At 34.6% G+C, this 24,738-nt stretch overlaps 1 protein-coding gene across 1 annotated transcript; it reads left to right on the top strand.

The window, feature by feature from the left end:
* The first annotated feature begins 422 nt into the window (after positions 1-422).
* On the top strand, positions 423-23,875 carry LOC117315244 (far upstream element-binding protein 1-like). The gene is given in 21 exon segments (XM_033869394.1): positions 423-551; positions 2,291-2,387; positions 3,113-3,154; positions 6,035-6,074; positions 6,333-6,520; positions 7,524-7,653; positions 8,385-8,649; positions 9,032-9,079; positions 11,231-11,257; positions 11,885-11,944; positions 12,244-12,346; positions 12,494-12,594; positions 13,845-14,031; positions 14,475-14,548; positions 14,550-14,636; positions 14,892-15,013; positions 15,382-15,494; positions 16,403-16,447; positions 17,175-17,387; positions 18,549-18,736; positions 19,888-23,875. Coding segments are annotated over 20 exon segments (2,175 nt in total). The 5' UTR covers positions 423-479; the 3' UTR covers positions 18,710-18,736; positions 19,888-23,875.
* Positions 23,876-24,738: the final 863 nt, after the last annotated feature.

The raw sequence follows: 24,738 nt of genomic DNA on the forward strand, positions 1-24,738 counted from the left end.
CTCGCCATATTCACGCTTCGCGCTCCCTCCGAGTGCGTCGCTGCGCCACCTAATGCAAGGGGACGCAAGTCCTGTGCCCTCCAAGTCTGTCAACCTTCTCCACGGTGTATCTAGAATCTATTTAAAAGAAATGGATTTTCAAAAAAAAAATTCTGGACAATTATGACATGACGGACGCGCACAATGTCATGACATGTATTCATTCGCTTCCTTCTCTTCTCCTTGGTGTTCATTTAAATTGTGTTTTGGGATATTTTGGAGAAAGCCATTACAGTTTGAATAAACTTTTGCCTTGTCTTTTATGCATTATGCCAATAAGATATATTGATTAAAAGCAACTGCGGAGTTTTCCTATATGGAGCCCCAGAAACGTGTTACTCAAGTGCGTCACCATTTTCCACCAATCACAACCCTCGATTTACTTTACTGCAACGAGTCAATTTACCTTTCTCGGCCGCCATCTTTGTCGTTTGCGGGAGATGGAATCAGCAGGTCAAGGAACTGTGGACGCTCAAACCGCTTTTGCTGACGCCGTTGCCCGCGCAAGACAGGTAAAATGATAAATTGATATTCAGCGCACACATAGAAAAATAGAAACGACAATCATTCAGCACTTTTGACCGTTTATTCGTGCACCGGAGGTCTTGTTCTTCGTGCCCGAGCTCGACCGCGTGGTCCGCGTCGGCATGTTTCAAAGAAGCCATTACCCGCGTCTTCAGCAATGCTGAGTTTCTTTTGGCCTAGATCTATTATTTCGTAAACTAACTATAGTTTAAAAACACAAGGCTTTTACCTACCCTTACGATTTGTTTGAAAAGTGTTTACTAGATTTATCTAAGACGTTAATTAGCAAAAAACAAAGCAACTAGGACAGGAAGCCGCCTTTGTAATTTCCCTAACACGCATCATGGCGTTTTCCGCGTTTCGTTTGTCATTGCGGAAGTAAATTGCAAGTAAAATTTATCGATACCATACTTAATTGCACACAATATTATTACTGCAGTACAGACGAATATACAGCATTCATGTCTTTTTTTAATAATAGATCGTGCTGTCCGACGTGTTCAGGCTACAGCTACCACGTGGGGTGGACCAGGCACAAATTAAATTCAGAAAAAAAGTATAGCTCACGCCTCGTGTTGGTACATTTCTGCTGAAATCTCAAATAATTCGTTTGAAATTAAGTTAGCATGAGATCATCTATAACCTGAATTGATGTAGCATTGGGGTGTTTGTTCCTAGGCAAGAGTACGGTAAGCAGACCAATATACTCAACTTTTACACAAGGAATTTGCAGAAGCGAGAACATGGTTGAGTTTTAGGGTTAAGAAATGATCTTAACATTTGTTTGTTGGTTTTACAAATTCAAAATTGGAAAGTCTAGTACATTAAAAATAACCAAGCTCATGTGATTCACTGACTGCCATTCTCAATTATTATCTGTGACTTGTTTCTTACCCTGATTATTTGAACAAAGGATATTAGAGAATATTTGTACTAGGGGCAAATTGTTTGTTAAGCCAGAAGGGAATCCAGCGAATTCTAACTCGCCTAGAGTAGATACTTCCTATGATAGCAGTTCACTGGTTAACTGCTATGTTGTTTGTGAGGCTAACAATTACATGTAGTAGTATTGTGAAACGGTAACAGGCTAGTAAGCTTGCCTATCCTTTTGAGTATGTGTTTCTTAATTGACATAGATCGGTGAGAGCTGACACAGAGGAATTGCAGACCTGCCAACTACTACTATTTTATAGTAATCTTTACTACTTTGTGGTGGTCGTTACTCTTTTTTCTCTCGAAATAGTAGCAAATTACTCTTTTTGATGCAATAGATTTGGCAAGAATTGTTAAGAATTACTCTTTTTTGCTCAAAAATGGGCCAAATTACTATTTTTGAATTTGAAAGGTTGGCAGGTCTGGAATTGTCCCCTTTTCTCAGGAATCGTTCAATTGTATAAATCAAAAGTCCCAGACTGACAACCATTGCAGTAGTATAAGTAGTGAATAAAACTTCAACCATTGCAATTGGCTGTGCTAGCGATCGGATACAAATTCTTTCAGTCATTTTGCTATTTTTTGTGAACAAACTTCAGCCAAAACACATGAAATGCTTTATTGTACTTTGCCATGTTCGATAAAATTCTAGTGAAAATAGCAGTTGTCTTGAGCCAAACCATCTCAAGCAGCACTAGCGGAGATTGGATTCATCAGGAAAATATATGCTTTATTGCTAAAAGAGACATTTGTATGGTATGGTGAATTAATTCCTTTCTTTTTTCATTTGCAGATTGCTGCCAAAATTAACCAACCCGCAGCGGGAGGTGGGGATGCTTCAGTGCCTCCTACATTAAAAAGGCCATTTGATTCAGACGGACAAGCTTACGGTATGAGTATAATGTAACTGAGGAAATGAAAAAAAAAAATATATTCTTGTCCCCAATATCCTTTTAAGATTGTTGTATCATGCTTGTGTGTGCTTTTTTAAGTTGCCTCATGATATGGTTTTGGACTTACATTTGCAGCAATGATTTTGTCACCTAAAGGTACATTGTCTGAAAAAAAATAACTAATTGAAAAAATAATGAAGTAAAAAAAATATGAAAACTGAAAAAAAACTCTAAAAAATTTAAGAAAACGAAAGTCGTAAGGGACATGAAAACTCCCTAAATCAAAGATAAGATATTGATCAAAATCTCCCACTCCTTAGCTTTGATACAGTTTGGATATTTCATAACTAGAGGTATACTGTTGCAAATAGTTCCGATAAAATGTAGCACAAAACTTGTTTCACCAAAATTAACAGATGTAATGATTTTTTTGACATTAAAAGAGGGGTAATTTAAGTAAAAGGGGAAAAGTTGACTTTATTTTGAGTTGCAATGTTGGTGTAACAGAAATTTGTGCTGCTAATCGGAACACAAATCTGGCATCACGGATGCCCATATCAATGTATGGACTAAAGACAGTGTACCTCTAAGTGCTAAAAACACAGTGGTCACCTTTCTGGTCACAACAGCCAAACTGTACCAACTCATCTACGTAAAGGCTTCACCCTACCTTCCTTCCTCGAGGGGGATACATACAATATGTGCTTTGTTTCTTTTCGCAGGTGAACCAGAACAAAAGAAGAGTGTAGCTGCTATTAACGACCGTATGTGTTCTAAAACCTTGTACAATACAAAACCCACATACACTTCAGAGCACCCTCTTGATTGGCCAGACTTTCAATTAACGTTTTGTTCAAGTTAAATGCCTAGGCTAAAAGTGTACTATTATACATGTGATGTGTAATTATTACATTTCATGTTTGTTTTGCTTTGAATCCATTGTCTTTCTTCATATTCATTGATATGATATAATTTTCAGTATCAAAAGAAAAGTGAACTTGGGAATACTGACTTCAGAAGTCTTAATAGAAATTCTATGTATTTAAATGTTTTCAAATACACTCTTAACACTTTATCATACTACTTTTTGTGTCATTTCTAAACAATTCAACTACTTATTTTTACAGTAATAGGTTTAGCTGTAGATAAAATATGGCTTTTTTCTGTTTCAATTTTTCAATTTTGTAGAAGTAGTTTGAAATATTATATTTTGCATGTTAAAATCTTTTTAGCGTTACAGAGTCCTCTCTCTAAATAAACATTTTCTTATTCTTTGTTAAAAGATGCTTTCTCAATAGATATACTCTACTTGAATAATTGAAGAAAGACAATGGATATACACAGGTTATGGGTGAACGTTTTCTAATGTGAACATTTTCAGGAGTTCAATTCTCATCAATGCAATTTTCATGCTTTAAACATGTTTTCTATTCTGTTTATGCATTTTCCTTCTCTAGCAGTGATTAAAGAGCTATGCAATTTATAATTTTCATGTACTCTTGATGTTTTTTTTTCATATTGATGATCTGAAATTGTAATTGAAACTGTTGTTTTTGATGTTGTATCATTAATTTTTGATGACATACTGAAATTTGAATTGTATAATACATTATTTGACATTGAAACACTTTAATTGATTGATTGATGATGTTGTGAATATGTTCATTCTGATGCCTGATGCTTGATAAGAATTGTGCATGTTTTTGATGGAACACCTTACCAATTTAAATTAGTTTGAGATTTATGTTATTAACTAACACACAATTATTGATATATTAACCTGCCAGTAGTTGTCTTAACCTCTGTAAAATGTGCAATCTGATTAGAATCTGATGTTGAACCTTGCATACCAAAACTTTGCTTTTGATGTCCTCCTAATGTGTGAAATGAGATTTACAAATTTGCACTGTAAAATGAAAACAGTGAAAAGTTAAATGTCTATTTTGCACAAGATTTTAAATTGTGGTATGTTATCTGTTTCTGTAATATATTCACATCTTGGCCATGCAAGGAATGGTGTGTGAGCTTTATTGTCTCATTTTAGTCCTGTTGTGTGAAATAACATTTCTAGATCAAATCACTCTACGTCTATCGTCAGTATTCTCGTAAACAATCCTTGTTATCGCTATATCTTTACAAGTACAGGAGAGATATTCCACAAACTTCATGTCTTGGTTTCCCTTGGCCTTAGTTGTGCCAATTCAATTTAGATATTTGATCAGAAAAACAATGGCCAACAGGTGGCTATCTTGGATTTTGAGAATTAAAGATTATTGTCTGTATTTCTTGAAAAAGTGCTGGAAAATTGCTGGAAGGGATATTCCTCAAACTTCAATGTTAAGGTTCCTTTTGGTACCTTGTAAGTTGTTGTGCTAAAATAAATTCAGATTTTTTATCAGAAAAAACAAAATGGCTTACAGATGTCCATCTTCGATTTTTAGAATTGAAGTTCATCTCTTTTTCTTGATAAGTGTCATAAGGATATTCCTTGAACTTTTTATGTAGGTTTCCCCTTGATACCTTTTTGTGCCTAAAATAAATTAAGATTTTTGGTCAGAAAAATATGGCCAACAGGCAACCATCTTGGATTTTGAGAATTGTAGTTTATTATTGCTATTTCTTAAAACAAAGGAGATGTGATCTCAAACTTCACATGAAGGTTCCACTTCTTCTTGTAATCAGATTATTAAGAAAGAAGGGAAGAGTAGAAAGAAGATCTGTCTGACATAGAACCAATAAAGATAATTCAATGGTGGGTGCCAGCAAAGATCCCTCTAGGATCTTGTTGAAAAAATCACATTCATTTATATATATGTAAAGCATAATTTGAAAAAAAATGGTGATTTCAAAAAACAGGATGAGAATCTCTGTAGTTTAAAGGTAGAATTTTTGCATTGACAAGTTCCTAATTTTCGTTTTCTTTTTCTTAAATTATAGTGTAGTTGGCTACGAAGATGTCAAATAATAATAAAAAGAAAACCCATTTGTTTAAATAATTTGAACTTTTGCTGAATAATTTAGCAAACATGTAATACAGAAGGTGTTGGTTTTAATTCCTTTGGCGTAACATAGCTAGCTACAAACTATAAATCTATTCAGAATTCTGGGTGAAATTTCTGTGCATGTTTCCTCTGTAGATCAAATTCCTGTATCTTTTGTCTAAAATGTTGCTTTACCCAATGAAAGATGAAGTTATATATTATCACTGGTTTTAATGAACTAATAGAGATTAGCCTTTGTTATGTAAAACATGTACATGCTATGCTACCTTAAGCACTGATGTTGACGTTTCATTTATGTGACCATACACACTGATGCTGAAAAATATTTGTATCCCTATAATATGCACAATGGTAGTCTGCATACTTCCTTCTGTAACCAAGAAAACAAATTAGGAAGTGATTAATGACAGTTTTTCAGTAATTTTAAGTTATATCAATGTTGAAAGAAATGTTAATTTATACAATTTATTTGAGAATTTTTGAATATCCACAATTTAATTGTTAATGGGAGAAATCTGCTTTCTGTGCTTCATAGACTGCTTGTGTGTCATTGCATGTAGTGAAGGGAGGGTAAATAAACATAGGTTATGGGCTGGATTTTTTTCTAAATGTGTGGTTTATGGGTTTTTTCTTGCTTTTCAGCTATTGGTGCTCAGTTGAAAGCCCTAGCAAATCAACAAAAGTAAGTCAACTTGTTCAGTCACATTTATATGTGTATTAGATAATGACAAAGACGGACAAAAATAATTATGTGGATATTTTTGCTTTTGTCATAATTATCATTTTATTTGATATAGATCTTGAAAAAAACAGAACATTTTAATGCATGTAGAAACACAGATCATCATATTTGCTTCAGTGTTGATTGTGATGTTGAGCGGTCACAATATGGCTTATTTCAAAATTCTGTTGATAACAATATTGTTTTTACCCAATTAAGTCCTGCAGCATTAGCTGCACAAGAAGCTGCCGCCAGAATTAATCAACAGTTAGGAATTGGGCCAGCATCCCAACCTCCCCCCCAGACTGGTCTACCCTCAACTCTGCCTACTCCAACTATACCACACAACGGTTCAGCTATGGTTATCACAGAGGACTTCGCTGTGCCAGACAGGATGGTTGGCCTCAGTAAGTACTGGGTGGGATGGAGTAGTAGTCTACCTACTTTGTTAACATATTCTTTCAAGAAAGTGGTTCACTTTGTTATGTGCAACCTCTTATTTTCATCCCCGCGAAACGCGTTTGCGGGGGATATTAAATTGGGCTCCGTCCGTCCGAGATTCTTTTCTGGGCTATAACTCCATAACCGTTCAACGCAGCTCCTTGAAACTTTCTGTATATATCAGACTTGTGCCCTAGTTGTGCCTTTTTTGCTATTGCGGACCTTCCATTTTCGGTATTTTTTCTGTCACCATGGAAACTTAGTAAAAAATACCAAATTACTGTTTCTTTTGTTTCCGGGCTATAACTCAAAAACTGTTCAATGCAGCTCCTTGAAAATTTCTCTATATATCAGGACTAGTGCCCTAGTTGTGCCTTTTGCTATAACGGACCTTCCATTTTCGGTATTTTTTCTGTCACCATGGAAACTTAATTAAAAATACCAAATTTCTGTTTCCTTTTGTTTCTTGGCTATAACTCCAAAACTGTTCAACGCAGCTCCTTGAAACTTTATGAATATATCAGACTAGTTGTGCCTTTTGCTATTGCCGACCTTCCATTTTCGGTATTTTTTCTGTCACCATGGAGACTTAATTCAAAAATACCAAATTGCTGTTTCCTTAATAACTCTTACTTTGAGCTTAATTTATACATGTATTTGGGTTTTCATACCAACTGCGGGGCGCAGGGGATAATGCCAGGCTTTGCGGCTCCTTGTTATGCAGATTTTTAAATCGGGGTGCACAAAATAAATTTCTGTGCCCTCAATGTACTTAATACTTCAAAAAACTAAAAATTAAAGATTCAAGAGTGTAATAAAATTCTGTCCGACATGGATTCTTCTGTATTTATATAAGGGACAATTTTGTTTACAAAGTTATGTATATAAAATAATCTAGAAGACAGTTTTTGTTTATACAATTGTTATGAAAAACGATACATTAAGATGCCATGGTTTTTATCCTTTCAGTCATTGGTAAAGGTGGTGAACAGATCACCAGGTTGCAGGCAGAAACTGGATGCAAGATCCAGATCGCTCCAGACAGTGGTGGTTGTCCAGATAGACCATGCACTCTGACAGGAACACCTGGATCCATTGCGTAAGGCTTTCTCCTCCACTGGAATAAAAGATAAATAGAATTTATAAACACAAAAAAAATACTATGTCTGTATTGTATTGACAATAGTTTATAAAAGTGACACTGACAACAGCTACCGTTACCTTGATATGAAATGTCAAATTACAAAGACATGTATTAAGATACCTGGTAGTATTTTGGCCCACCATCAGATGGTGGGATGTTCAAATCTCCCTACATCGGGTGCCTGCCCATCAGCAGTTATTGTTATCACTATATCTTGATGTACCACAAAGATCTTCCTAAAATATCAGTGGTCCCTTGTTGTGCATGATCAATTTTGAGAGTGATTGTAAAACAAAATGGCTGACAGATGGCCATTTATGATTTTGACAATAGATATTTTTTATCATTGTTTCTCAGAAATGTCTTACTGGAAGTTTCATATGTCAGGTCGCCTTGGTTTCTTGTTGTGCATATTGAATTTTGAATTTTGACAGGTGAATTTATTTACTACTGTTTTCAATATGTTCTGCATGGATCATTTGAATTTGTTAGGGTTGCTTGATCTTTATTTCTCAGAAAGTCCTACATGGAATGTTCTCAAATTTTCAAATTGAGATAAAAAGAGAAGAGTAAAGAAAAGATCAGTCATGCATAGATCTGATAAAGATTGTCACTTGCAGGGAGCCAAGATTTTGTCTGGAATCCTATGTTGTTTATCAGTGATTTAACTTTAATCCTCATTACAGGTCATGTAAACAACAGATGCAGGACATTATAATGAAAGGCCAGACAAACCCTGGAGACCCAACAGGAGGACACAGTGAGGGCAATACTGTGGTGGAGATGATGATTCCTGGGGATAAAGTGGGTCTCATTATTGGCAAGGGAGGTGAGAATATCAAACAAATGCAGGAGAGGGCTTGTGTCAAGATGGTCATGATCCAGGACAGCAATATACCGTCATCCATGGAAAAGCCCCTCCGAATCTCTGGGGAACCCAATAAGTGTAATGTAAGTGGGCAAATTGCCAATGTAATATTTATATATTTCAAATAAGAGAAACACTTTGTGTATCGTGCATATACAGATATAAATCTAAATATTAACATTGAAACTTATATAAAAAAAAATATATATATATACTAACATGGCAACTATATATATATATATGTTGACTTTGACTATTGCTTTGTATATAAATGTGGACCATCATTTATTGTTTACAATATTTATAAGAATTTTCTATTATTTTTAAGATGCCAATCATAAGAGTGCTCTTACATAGGGTTGCTATTACAACACACTTTTTATTTCAGTCTTCTGTGAATTTACAGAACTTGTAACACCTTGATTGTCAGATAAATTTCTTACATGAACACATTTTTACTTTCAGAGAGCCAGAGAAATGGTTATGGAACTGTTAACAGATAAAGACATGGAGGTAAACAAAATTTAAAAAAAAATTATCCTATTATTTTTGTTGAAAATTAAGTTCATTGCATTTTCATTGTGTAGCTTTTGAAAACTTGTGAAATGACTATTTAATAAGTAATCAAAGGAAGTGAAATATACAAAATTTTATGACTGGTGTTCATTTGATTAAAAAGTCGCGAGTGTAAATGACTAAGAATTAGGGCTGCTTAGGGCTATTTCAGTCCCAGAAGGATTGGGCTTGGCTGATCAGTGACAACCAAAAGCAGTGATTCAAGCAATACCAAATAAAAACTTTTTTCCTGGTGGCATGGCATCTGAATGGTCAAAATAAGTCATTGTTTTCATTTTAATTTGGTATGCAGGTGTATGAAGACAATACCAAAAGTTACATTTTTATCAACCTCAAAAGATTTAGAGTGCATACAGATTAGAGAAGTTGTTGAATTTGGCTATTTGGACTTGAAAAGCCTTGAATTTACTTTTGAACGTGATTAGTCTTGTATATCAAGCAGAAATGTGCTTTCAATAAAAAATTAGAAGAAAACTCATAAAAGTATCATGTAGAAACATACTTTTAAATCAAAACTGGAAGAGCAACTCTTGTTTAAATCTGAGGTGTATGAATTCAAAGAAGATGTCACATATGTGAAAGTTTGTGTGTCAAAAAGATAGCATCCCGTATTGGCAAAATCATTAATGTAAAATGTCTCTGTCCTTATGTTAAAGGGACAATTTAGTCAAGTTTGTTTACTTTTTTTTTTATCATTTCACACATTATTTCATGAAAGTGTACTTCAGTTCTCCTTATGAACTATCCTTGGTCATATATTGATACAAGTTTGTTTTCCATGCGTTTTTTAATTAATTGTAAGGTGGATCCTAATAGTATAACCATACGATTTATATGCAAATGAGCAAGTCATCTCTAGTCTCTCACACATACATATGTGAAAGCACAGCCCCGTCTCGTGACTGTAAACAACATTGGTTTGCATTTGAAGCTGTTAGCGGATATTTTAACTATAGGTTGCAGCTAGGTCTCGTACCAAATGTAGACAGTGAATGGATAAACAAAATATACGGAGAATTACTGTTAGGTCATGAATATAACAAATGTGAGATTTCGAACGGTTGCGACAACAATGAAGAAGTTATACAGTTGCGAGCGAGTTTGCCGAGACTTGACTTAGATTGGCTTACAGAGTTATGTTGAGTGCGATATTTTTGTTCTGTACAACTTACAACATTATTATAATGCTATTCGTACTTGTTATAAGTATTGTTCTGATTACATCCTGGATGGAATAAATCACATAGATTAGTGTTAGCGTTTGTTTGCATTCGTACACAAATGAAAATACAATCTTTTTCTGCATACGTATCGGCCATATACATGCATGTGTGTACACAATTACATGAACACGAATTCCCGTTCGGTGATCCTGGAATAAACCTGTGTTTGGTGGATTTGAATTGTCAAAACAATAAATCATTATCGAATCTATCAATTATAATAAATGTAACAACTGTTTGCCACGCATGTTGTTAAATCGAAATCCAAAGAAATAAGTATACATCGGATCTACCGTGTCGTCACTTACAACCAACTCTGTTCCCGCCAGAGGGCGCCACAAGTTGCACTATATTTGGAGCATAGCTATATTTGACGTGGGCTTTCCAAAAACTTAAACTGACATAATGGACATTGGCTACGTAGCAGATAACTGTTGACCGCAGATTATTTAGTCTGGGTATATGTTTTGTCGATTCTGCTTGGATTATAAAAAGGATGCTTGACTAAATTGTCCCTTTAAGTTCCTTAAGAAAAGATAATGACCAATAATTTGGTTTGAATAGATTTATATATGTACCCTGCAAGGTAGTCCGAGGGGATATATATATAATGGTTTTTACAATTAAGACTTGTTCCCAAACATGCTGATGATGGAAAAGGGTGTGATCATGCCTTATCTGTTTAACTAGGCATCTTTGTTTTAAGATGTACATTGAACGGTAGTTTCCTTCAGGGAGCAAGTGTTGAATGGCAGTTAGCAAATGATGCTAGACAAGCAATTCATCCCAGCAGGATCCAAATGGTTAAATGTTGAAGTTTTTTATAAGATTTCAAGTGCTATGATTAAACTCCCCACTTTTTCAGAATAATGGAGGCATGTGGGGTCAGTCGGTAAGCGAAAATCTTTTTACATTGTCAAATTTTGTGACTTGTCTGTATTGGCAGAAATGCACTGAGCTGTAGCATGCCGAGAAATTGCACATAAGAAACTTTCTCTACATACTGCCAAACCTTTTATCTGATAAATTCAACTGTTCACTACTTTGAGTCACAGGTCATTCCAAAAGTTCATAAAAAGTGGGATATTTGCTTGTTTAAGCAAGAAAAATGTGTACATTGTTGATAAAAACTTACTGAAGGAAACTTCCTTATATCTTCCGAAATTGCTTTTATTTTACTGCATGTATGTAAGAACTCTGTAGTATAGATAGAAATAGATGGGTCAAACCCTGACAATCCTTGTATCACTCACATTAAGACCTTGTCAGCTTGAATGTATTTCTGTATCCTTCTAAAGTCTAAAGTCATGATTTCAAATTGATGAGTTCGGTAAACCACAAGGTTTTATTGCGGGTACTACTTTTCCCTCTCATTAACACCCTTTGTGTTCCGCTGTTGAGACCACCACCCCATTGTGTTTCTCTACTGTCAAGGCCACCCAGAGTGAATATAATGAGCTAATATGATATTATAAGTGGATAGAATTTGTTTCATACAAGTGTATATTTTCTTTTTCAGCCTGGTGGTTTTAAGAATAATTCTTTTGGAAACAGCATGGGTGGGCAGCAGTCATTTGAGGCAAGTATTTCAAAGAAATCAAACATGGTTGAAGAATCAATGAGTCCCTCCCCAATATCACTTTCTCTGCTTTAGATTGTAAGTTCTTTGCTACAGAAACTGTAATTAACATAACCAGTGGCCCAGAGATCCAATACATTAACCCAATTGCCTTACCCAACAGACTTGACTCCATCGATGAACATGGTGTACAAGGTAGATTTTATTCAAAACTCCTGAACATTTTCTGCTTCGGTGTTATGCAATCAGTTTTGCTTGTTGTTATTTTATTAATTGATCCTTTGTATATCTAATTTCAGATACCTGTACCTCGTAATCTTGTTGGAATAGTCATTGGAAAAAGTGGTGATATGATCAAGAGAATTCAGAGGGAAACTAATGCTAAAGTGCAGTTCAAACCAGGTGACTTGATTTTTAGTTATGTGTGATGAATTCATATTAAATCTTCCAATTTGATTATCAACGTACTTCTTGATTTAGTGATATACTAGATTTTACAGTGCATGACAGGTTTCACAATGTTGTTTTGCTTTCAAATTTTTGATCTAGATGATTCTCGGCCGGAGCGGATGTGCTCGATCCGTGGATCTTCATCAGAAATTGAACAGGCTGCCCAATTTATTGAGAATTTGTTGCAGGAAGCTAGTAATGTAAGTATGCAATTAAACAAATTCAATGATACGTAATAACAATGCACATAATTAGAACCCTTGAGTACATTCTTGTTTCATGGGTGTCGACTTGTGCAACATAAAATGTAAGGAATTCGCTAACACCACCAGGATGTGTATACATTCAATGAGTGGGGTTTGATAGTAGACCTTACAACAAAGTTACATGAAATACTACAGGCTGAATAAGTAAATGCTTATGGTTTTAAATATCTAAACGTTTTTTCCTGTTCAATTTGTTTTCTCATCATGCCATTGAAGGGAGTTTTCTTGGTGATTTGTAGAAACGTATTATTAAATATTGTGTAATTTAACATTGTTATTAAACCTCCACTTTTGGTTGTAGGAGCTAATTTTTTATTTAGGTCGAGGGTTATTAATCATTTCAGTGAGAGTGATTCTTGTTTTGGTATATTTACTGAAGTCAATTAGTGTGATCCCTGTGTTATATAACCTATTACCAGAAGTTGTAATGGCCACTATCTGTCTAGTCCAGTATTACAGATTTTTTTCAGTTTTGTTCATTTGAATGTTAATTGCTGAGGATACCTTAATTATGTGCAGGTAACACCATTGATGTGTGGATTATTACACCAGACAAATAAAAACTGGAAAAGAACAGAAATGTTTAGCACAATTAATAAGCTGAAATGACCTGTGTCATTTGAGTGTAGTGCTTGTGCAATATTGACTGAAAGGAATTCGCTAACACCATTAGAATGTTTTTTTACATTCATTGAATGGGGTTTGATAGTAGACCTTTCTACAAATAGCCTCTAAAGATCTTTTAAACAAGATCAGATATTTAATGTCCCAGAAATTGAAAGTTCTGTTAGAAAAGTGTTGGTAACTCCCAAATGGCATTTCAAATCTATAAATATCATATTTTTGACTTGAAATAACTAGTCTTGTTTGCTTACTTTTTACAACCAAAGAGTACACCATTTGGTGATAGGATAAATGTCCTCACTGTGGTCAGCTGTTAGAATGTCCAAACACATTTTGATCCCAATATCACTAGTACTGGAAGCAATCTAATGGACCGGTGATCTTTCCTGCTTAGTGGTATAATGATTACTTGACTTATTTTGACATTAATATTAACACTGGCTTTGTAACTGGATCATGAAAATATGGTTGTGTACATGTTCGTAAATTAGTTGGTGTTTTTAGGACTAAAATATGGTGTCTGTTAAAATCAACTAAATTTAATTCTCTTTTTTATGTAGAGGGATAATCAGGATGGTATGGGGCGAGGTCGAGGTTTTGGTCGTGGAGGAGGTAGGGGTGGTGGCCAGTTTGGTGGTCCGGGGGGTCCTGGAGGACGAGGCATGGGACGAGGAGGTGGTTTTGGAGGAGGGGATGAAACTACCTATCCTGTACCTGCTGACAAGTGTGGTCTAGTCATTGGCAAAGGTAAGCAGTTGTGTTTTGTCAGGCATTTTGATAATGAAATCTGTTTGCAATGTTATGTTTGGCTGTTTACTTTCTGTGGCTCCTGGAAAGAAGCCTGTAGAGATAACTTTGTCACAAGTTGTGTTGTCTGTCCAAATGTTTCTTGACTATAAATTTAGTTATCTTGGGGCCCATCAGATTCCAACAGTGCTTTCTGACTGAAAATCTTTGCTTGTGATATCTTTATCTGCTTGTCAAAGGTCATAGTGATGGGTCAATAAAGAATGGAAAAAAGAAAGATCATTCGTATTTATTTATTTTTTTAAATCAGGAAACTAATTGATTTATAGCAGAAGATTTAAACTACACTACAGTACGTTTGCTCGTTGAAAATATATCTGAATTCAAACACTGCCAGTGTTTCTGATGCTTGGTTAAGTACATAGTCTGTGTTGCTGATGCAGGTGGTGAGACGATTCGTCAGATCAACCAGATGTCTGGGGCTCGAGTAGAATTGCAAAGGTCACCAGGGCCAAATCCCTAATGAAAAGCTCTTCTCTATCCGAGCAGGAGACAAAGGCCAGATACAACATGCCATTCAACTTATATGTGAAAAAGCAGGTTTGGTAAGTATGGTAGACCTGCGTAACATTTTAAAATGCAAGACATTTGCTGACAACCAGAATGTGTGGGGGAAAAAAAGGAACTTTTCATTTAATACTTAACAAAATATGTAGCCAACATGGGAGTTTTCTCAGATGTCTTGAAAGTTATATTGTGATCAAGATGATTTGAAATTAACTATATATTAGTCTTTCATACTGATGTGATATACATGAAATTCAATTCGTAAGTATGAACAAAATGATCTATTTTTACAGCCGCCACCATCTGGTGGACCTGGGCCAGGAGGCCCAGGGGGTCCAGGGCCCCAGGGTGGGCCGGGAGGTCCTATGGGAGGTGGTCCTGGAGGATTTGGAGATGGTTTTGGAGGACAGCAAGGGTAAGTTTTGATAAGCTCTTGACTTCAGTTGCTGAGACTGAAAAATACAAGCTTTATATGAATAACGAAGAATATGTAACTACATTTCCAAATAGAAAACTGAATTTGAAATAATCCCCTGAAGAGCGGCACGATGTAGCTGCGAAAGTACAAGGGAGACAGCAAATCTGTGTTTGGTTATTTTATTATTATTTACTGTCACATGGACATTTTAACTTTATTCTATATAAATACAGTATGTATATTCTAAAAGTTGCCAAAACTAGCTATTCAAGATAATCTCAAATGAAATTGTTTCTTTTGAATTCATGTAAACCTTCTTTACTATGAATTTGCCATTTTGATGCAAGTTTTGCTCTTGTTTTCAGTCAACAGCCACCAGGAGGCCAGTTTGGAGCTCCCCAGGGACCACAAGGTGGAGGTGGTGGTGGCTGGGGTGGAAACAATTACCAGCAGGGCTATCAACAACAGCCAGATCAGAGTAAGTATGCACTAACAGAATATCATTTAGATATTCTGCAGTTTGCAGTTAAGGACTATTCCAGAATTGTTCACATAGGGGAGGCAGGTGGTAGGCAAATTTTTTTTAAATAGGTGCCGCTTGGGGGGGGGGGGGGGGGGTCGGCTCATATTTTCTTTTTGGTGGGTTTGGCAAAACATTTATTGAACATTTTTGCACGGTTGGATAAACTATCCTCCCAAATTAATTTGCTTGAGATTTTGTGTTCAGTAATATATATATATATATATATAAGGTGGCAATTTTGCATATTGTAAGGAAGTAAAGAAATGAAATAGAAACATGAACACGTTTTTTCCATCCTTGTTCTTTGGCTGGTAGATAACGGATATGGGTTGTTCAGGGGAGGTAATCCAATTTGAAATCATTGAGACCTGTGTGAAAAATTGTGAAAAGGCCATTCAATTAATGGTCTGTCACAGGAATTCCATGATGTTTTCCTAGCTTAATTTCTGAGTAACACAATAGGTTGACTGAGGGCTAAGTTTTCTTGACACAGGTTAAACATGGTATGTACTGTGTTGTTTGAATAGATTTTTTTTTTTTTTATGGGGGGGGGGGGGGGGAGTGTCTCCATTGTGGATAATTCTGGAATAGCCCCATAGTTAAATGGATAAAATTCAATCTAATAAATCTTGTTTTGCATATGTTCTGTATTGAAATTTTTAAATTTTGTGTTTAAGCTCATAGAATAATAATAAACAGTTACTCGCTTATAATTCTGATCCTCCATCACATATCTTATGCACAAGTTGATGGGTGGATACAGTGGATAGAAGTTTCAGGCATACCTTTTAAATGAAGAAATGAGTGTTCCAAAACATACCGATGTATAGACAAAGTATTTGTTTCTTTCTCTACAATTGTAGATATGCAGTCTCGGGATATCCCTGCTATGCAAGAACCAAAAAAAGGTTTCAATATTTTTAGGATTTATTTGAGTGAATTTTGCTGGTGGAGTTCATAAAGTTTTGTTTAAATGAACATATGTATATGTTGCTTTCATTTTGCTCCCCATTTCTTCCATGAAATTGTGCACAAGATATGTGATGCTAAATTGATATTCCAACTAATACCCCTAAAATCTTCCCTGAAGTATCCATTTGATTCTAACCCTTCAATTCAATGTTTTTGTTGTGCTTACCACAAAGGTGGTCCATTGATAATTAGTGGTTTTTACATGTTCATATTGACAGCCAGTCTCGAGCAAAATTGACATCTGTTTTGCAATGTGTCCCTATTTATGAAGCCAAGATGCTTTTAAGCATGATTTGCATTGATTACCTGGTCACTTTTGCATGAAATTTATGTTATTATATGAAGGCTAGCAATAAGGGGAAATAAATAAGGTCAACATAATTAAAGAGGAACTCTTTTTTTCAAAAATAACATTATGTGAAATTCTGCAAATACATCAATATGCAATCTATACCTTCAGAACCTAAGTTCAATGCTTTATGCAATGTTGCATTTTGATTTGGCCTCCAATTTGATGTATCATAGAACCTGTATAGTCAAATGTTTTTAGTTGCTTATTCAGATCGTAGGAGTTATGCTTTTATATAATATTGTGATAGTAAATCTAGATTAATGATGCTTCATACAATAACTCAACTTGTAATGGTGCCCATGTACTTTTAGATAAACAGGCTCAAGACAATGCTGCGGCCTGGGCAGCCTACTACTCCCAGTATTACAATCAGTATGCTCACAACCAGTACGGTCAGGGTGGTGTCCAGGGTCAGCAGCCACAACAGCATGCTCCCCAGCAACAGCAGCAGCCACAACAGCAGCAGCAACAGCAGGGACAAACCACCCCACAGCAGGGCTACACGGCTGGCCAGGCTAACCCATGTAAGTCGTTATCTAGCAATTACGTCGCATGGGTCACAAGTAGTCCACTAGTTCCAATATCATCAGTACACAAAACTCTGCATGTTTCTGTAAGGCTAGAAAACTTTTAACATCTTTACAGCAGATACCTTTAATTTGATTTTCTATAAAGTCATTATGGACTGGATACAAGCAACATTTGATATTGTAAATTATATGGGAACAAATTGTATGATGATAATTTCACAGACCTGTACTGACTTATGTGAAGATTTGTTTGATCTGACATTTAGTTCCCAAATTCAAAAGTGAGACAATACTAATAGTGATATAGTTTATATATGAATGTTAACAAGCACATGTTCTTATTTGAAAATAAAATATAAATCAACATCAGAACTTTAGTATCAAAGTGCAAGAAAATTTTAATGGTTGACATTGACCAACAGATCACATTATTGGTAACATGTAAATTATGTTAAACCAATCCAATTCCGAAAACTACCCCAAGGTAGCATAGTGTTAACACACTAGCCTTTCACATAGGTAACTGGGGTTTAATTCCCCAATTAGGAGTTAAAACGTATAGGGTCAGTACCTCATCAGGTGGGGTTTTCCCACTTGGTTTCCTCATATAGATTGCTTGTACGCTTCCATTCTGGGCCAACAAGTGTGATAGGTGTAAGTTGATCTAACTTGTTTGCAGTTATAAAGTGTGTTATTTATATACTCTAACAGTGTTGAGTACCACTTCACATCCTTTTGACCAGTCACTGTTGAAATCCACAAAACAGATGCCTGGATTGAGCTAAAAATACATTGTTTAAATATTGTTTTGTACCACATCTCTGCTGAATGGCCCTCTATATTCTGAATATGACCCCATTTATAAAATATGCTGCATAAACACTGCTGACTGATATATCCAGCTGGTAGAGGTTGTGCTTATTAGCTTTATTGGGATTTGTTTCTTTGTAAAAGATCTTTGTACAACATGAGTGATGATAATTACACAGACCTGTACTGAAATACTGTGTCGATTTGTTATTATCTGACATAGGTAGTTAAGATCTTTACATAAAAATGCCAGACACTTTAGCCACTTACTCTCTGTTGAGTACTATATCTGTCATATTGTATTGAAAGCTGTGTTTATATACTTTGATGTTGGTAATCTTGCAGCAATCAACCCACAGACTGGCCAGGCTGACTACAGCCAGGCATGGGCCGAGTACTACAGACAACAGGGCATGCACTACCAGGCTAACCTCATCTTACAACAGGCCCAACAGCAACCGGGTGGAGCACAACAGGCGGGTCCTAGTCCTGTTCAGCAGCAGTAACATCTATAGGCACATCATTAGCCTCAGGTAAGCTTTCCATAGACACTGGCACTAATAATGGCCATGTTTCTTTTACATAAAGACAGGTTAGCAACTTATTTCCTATTTCTTATAGGGTGCAATCATGTCAGACAACTCCAGCATACTTGACCTTACTAACCTGATTTACATTTCCTTTCTTTCAGAACTGGTTTTCTGCAAAGAACAATCAAGATTGATTATGTTTGTTAATCACTGATTATCATGTTACATGCATTTTGACATGTTGAATATTTTGAATATCTGTTCATGATGATGTCAGAGCAGTATATATCTGAAAAGAAGCCTTAATCTCAAACTTGATATAAAGTAGTTTATTACCATTCTGACTTTCTGGTACAAATTGATGCTGTTTGCAATTTTTGAAAACCTTATTCGGAAAAGTAATTTAGCAAGTTCGCTATTTTTCTACATGTCAGAATGTTCAAAAAGCATGAAATGTCCCTTGATTTGGTATTTTATAGGTATTTCAACAAGCTGGTGTATGGCAAAGGCAGAAGGCATCCAGCAAATAAAAAAAGTTTTAATGATAGTTATCTAATCTTGAGGTCAAATGTAATATTAAACTTTATATACTATAATTTTCTGCATACATCCTATGGGCTATTAATATGTATATTTTGAAATGTGGACAATTTTGTTGTTTTAAAACAATTTAAACAAAGATTCCTTGAAAGTTCAGTGTCATGCACAATGGGGTACTAGTGTATATGGCTGTCAATACAGGCACAGCATGTGGGCAAACAGCTGTAGACACATTCTGTTAGAGTAGTTTAACATGTAATGTTTTCAGAAAATGAAAAAGAGAATCCAGACCTCCACTGGTGCTGGTTTTATGCAGAAAATTATGGCATATTTAATTTGAGGTATTGAGAACAAGTTACAAGTTGCTGAGATTAAGTAGCAAGCTTATATTGTTAAAAGTTTAGGGAAGTTAGAAGTGGTTGGTTTTTGCTTAAAATAATTTGAAGCTATGGAGATAATAAATTGTAAAAGTTTGGCATCTTGGGGTCAAATTATCTTGCTTAGATTATTGGTGATTTCCAATTTGACCTCAAGATGGTAGATTAATTATCATTAAGGAAATATCATTGATGATCACGTTGTTATGTTTTTGTGTTTTCCTATTTTTTGTGTAGGACAACTGGTGGATAATTATTGGAAAAAGGGACAAGATATTATATCTCACTCACTTCAGACTGAAATTGAATCGCTGACAGAAGATTTAAAAACTGCATTATGGCTTCTGACACCTATAAGATAAAGATGTGCTGTTTTCCTTCATTTTCTTATTTTAATCTCCATTTAATAGTTTTGTGTTTAATATCTAGATATATAATAGACAGTCATCTTTGTATTGTTATTCTTGTAAAATCACTGTTTGTATCGGGCTTATATAATTATCGTATCATCATAAACAATCACTTCCTCGTTCATCGAATTCTCTTCTGTCGGTTATTCTTGTTTTTATTGGTAACCCATGAATCCAGCATCGCAATATCTCGTAGATGTAAGTAACTAATTTCTTTTAGTGAACTACACATTCCAAACTCGCATTATTATAATTTTCTCTTATGTTCATGAAGTATGTTCATTGCTCCTAGTTTACCTTTTATGATAATGTGACTTAAAATCAAAATATTTTTGACTGTATGTAACATGTTTTAAGTAAGATAGATTAAGAAACAAAATATTTAGTGGACAGTATGATGATAAATAAATTTGTGCTAAACTATTATTGAAATATCTCACTTGATGAATTTTTTTCTCGTGTCATACGTTACATTGTTGTTATAAAAGTCATGCTCAGGCGCTCACAGAACTACATTATTATTTAATACATTGTATTTTGAACTTAAAATCATACTTGTATGTATGCAAATTGATAGTTATGTTTAGATATAAAGATATGTGAATACTTTATAATGTTACATTGTTTGGAAACATAAATATTGACAATAATGTACTAGGTTTATGGTTAAGTCACTGTACTGTTAAAATTTTTATGATGATATGAGTCATTTTTGTAATAATAATGTTTAACAGATAAATTTATTCATAATTATGTAAAATGCTTCAGGTTTTATAATTAGATTGATGACAAAATGCCAAATATGTGTACGTTTATGAATGTGTCGTACTACATTGCTCTATTTTTAAAACATTACATTGATAGTCTTCGTATTATTTTTTGTGCATCTTTGAAATGATATCTCATAGTCTTTGTTTTCGTTGACCTGACCGAGCTGCCAAGTCTCTTGTATACAAATCACTAATTTTTATCCATGAATAACATTGTGAACTATGTAAAATGCCATTGTTTGAAGCTATTACTCTATAATATGATAATGAAGTCGATGATGTTGATGATGATAGTTGTATAATAGTTCATCATATTTGCTTAGTAAGCACTTTGTATTTTCATGTTTTAAATGGTTTCTGTAGCATTATACCTGTCATTGGTTTTTGTCTTTGAATTAATATGCTTTTATTAGACTGAGGATTGATTGTTTAATAATTTTTTAGATTAATATTGTGAACATAATTATGTATATACTTACGGCACATGTATCTGTCACTACCAGTCATATTTTTTGAGCATGTAAATTTTGTGCTGTGAAATACTATGTATCTAAATGTACCCTTCAAGGGCGAATCGTGTGTACCAAGGACCGGTCTCCCCAGGTGAAGTATGACTTTGGAGGAAAATAATAAATGTTTTAAACATTGATATATTTGCCTTATCGTTTTCTTGATCCACACATTGTCTTCAGCAGAGACAATGTTGGAACAAAAACAAGGTTCGGTTAGAGGAGGCAGATGCTGGAGATGCAAAAGACAACATATGACACCTAGAAATTTGTATCATGGATCTAAAGAAATTGATAATTTGATATATGCCTATCCTTTTACTACAAACAAATCATTACCAAAGCATACTGGTTGTGAGTCTTTGTCCCAATTATGATTACATGCCCTTTTTTCCCTATATTTTCTCATTAAGGACTTGGCCTACATATGTTTTGGTCTGTCCCTTTTGGAAAACAATATCGGGAAGAAAGGGTATCTATGTAGATAGATACTATTTTTGCTCCATTGCTAATTTGATGAGAAGAAACTTTGATAGATTATGATATGATGTAGGTTAGTATATATATATATTTTTTTTTTTAAGAACAATAAATTGGCTAGTCACCAGTTACATATATTGCTTGCATTGCTGAGATGATGTTGATTATTCCATAATCTTCTTTTTAAATGTTTATATTTCTGTCCAATATTGAAGCGTTTTGATACTATGATAAAAACAAATAACACACCTCTCTGTCTCGTTAGGTAGCAGGTTGCACAGGCTCTCGGCTGTCCTGAATGGTGCAGACAGGCTGATTGGGGCTAGACCATGGCAGCAAAACTCATTACAATTTATTATCCCTTTGTATTCATTTTGCACTTTTATGTTGACAAAACCTGAAGTATCATTCTGAATTCCATGTATAGGTTATTTTGATTTGTTTTCCTAAACTTATATGCATATTATTTTTGTTCAGTTTAAAGAGAAAATATATAAACTTGTTTGCTCGATAATCAATATCTTTGTCTTTTTCCTGAAAATAAAAGTTGTCTCAATATTTCATGAATTTCAATGTTGATCAACATAACTGTAATACCGATTTCACTTGTGCCATGTTTTGTATTACTTTAGTGCATGACCTGTTTACTCGCATAAACTTATGACTTTGATACAAATGCTAAATACTGTGCATCTTCAGGAAATAATTCTTGTATAAGATAATGTAGATTTAGAATTAAAATACGGATATAATTGAACTGTGATAGTGGAATACTACGTATCTTAAACAATATCAGGGATCAAGCTGTCTTTAAAAATAAAACTTTTATGAAATATGATAGAAAAATATCTTGTATTATATTGCAGTGTTCAAATATTAGGTAGATTTTTTATGTTGATGCAACCGTTGATTCGTTCTTGTATTATGTCATGTTAAAGATTGTCCTCACCAACTCATTCCTAAATTTGCTGACAAGACACGGTAGTATATGTTCATTCTCCTTAATAAATGATCTTTATATAACTGTAGATATTATGACATGCATATACTTGTATAGACTGTTGACATGTGCATGTAGGACCAACAAATTGAATATTGGAAAATAATATTGTCCATTATGAATGACTTGCCCAAAACTTCACATTTTGATGTATTATAAACAATATGTTTTGCATACAAAGAAAAAATTAATGTTGACCTGTTGATGCCATGATTGAATATATTTAACGTTTTTGAATGAAGATCGTTTTATATATATTGAGAGATATGGAAATCATATTCTTCAAAGTGCTTCATATTTAATATACCTTGAGATTTTTTATGCTGCTATGTAAAAACATTATTTTCATGACGTGCAATGCAAGCTAGATATGAGGTGGCGATATAAGCTGTGGGACTGTTAGTAGACATTGTATACCCGTTGCTGACTTACATGATGCAGAATCCAGGAGCATGGAGCTTGTGTTTTATTTCGGAAACTAAAATTCTGCAAGCATTACAAGGATGTTTATAAATTTGTGTGCCATTTTGTTATTTTAATTGATGATGAATTTTTTATCATGAAAAATAGGAATTTTTTGCACTAGGTATAATAAACATGTGTTTGTATCTCCCATCTGTGATAATTATCGGATGTAAAACGACTAATATCATACTTTCATAGTACACTGCTTGATTGGTTCACATTTAAATACATACATTTGTTGTTCCTACTATATTACACAACACGTTATTAACAGGTGAGTATCATTGATAATACTGTATAATCATTGAGAGTGGTATATGTCTAGTACATTTGTAATATATGTGTGGTACACGTGTTCTAAGCTCATAGTGACAGTGTGTCTGACGCAAGGTAAGCCGTTAATCAAGGGATATGCCTATGTTTTTGAAGTGCAGACTTTTATGTGGTATTTAAACAGGTTCCCCCTCCCTCTTAGTATGATCTTAACATTATGATATCCTTTTCATAACTAATGATCTATTTAAGATGTGGCAATTAAACTTTTGGGTTTATTTTGCAAAATGTGCAAAAAAATAAACTGTTTTACCTTTTCTGGACTCTTAGTGTTCACTATGTGGTCTATTTATTGTACGAGATGGAGAAAGGCAGCCAGTTTATACAGAACATTCAAGTTTATTTTGTAAAAACTTATTCACTGAAAAAGGAGAACTCGTTACTTTTTCGGCAGTGTATTACATCGTTACCTGCTTTATCCTATTGAAATTGTTCTGTGAATTGGTTGCATTTCTTCACTGGTCTTCAGCATACCTGCCACCACCGACTTTGACAAATCTCGCAGATGAAACATTTGAAATGCAAAATGTACTGTATTTGGACTAGATATATTGAAAATAGTGACAGACTGATAAAGCTGGATTTCACTAAGAATATAACAATATATCTCCGTGACCACCATTGAATAATCTCTATAGGGTCAATGAAAGACTTTTCTCTGTTATTCTGATATTTTTTCTCCATATGAAATCTGTAATATTAAGACTTGCACTATCAAATTCAAATGATCAATGGCAATCTTTCCGAAAATAGCGAGGGAAAAATTGTCTGTTTCCCATTTTGCTAAACCATCCAACAATAACGATTTTCAAATGTCAAAATCCAATATGCACAACAGACCAGTCTACCAAGAGATCCATAAAGAGCATTCGGAGAAATGGCTATCGCAACTATAAAATCTAAATCAGAGAGATACGAACTTTCTGAGAAATAATGTTAACAGCATCTGAAAATGACCGCCAGATCACGGATTGTTTACGGACGGACTAGGGTGACCTGGACAGCCATAATAATGGCAGGTTAAATAACTAGGGCTGAGGAACCGAATTATGTACTTATCGCCAAACAAATGCACGACCAGTTTGAAAAGGTTCATGTTATGAAATTTTAATTTGACTGGT

This window comes from Pecten maximus, chromosome 2 (assembly GCF_902652985.1).
Source record: "Pecten maximus chromosome 2, xPecMax1.1, whole genome shotgun sequence".
Taxonomy (NCBI): domain Eukaryota; kingdom Metazoa; phylum Mollusca; class Bivalvia; order Pectinida; family Pectinidae; genus Pecten; species Pecten maximus.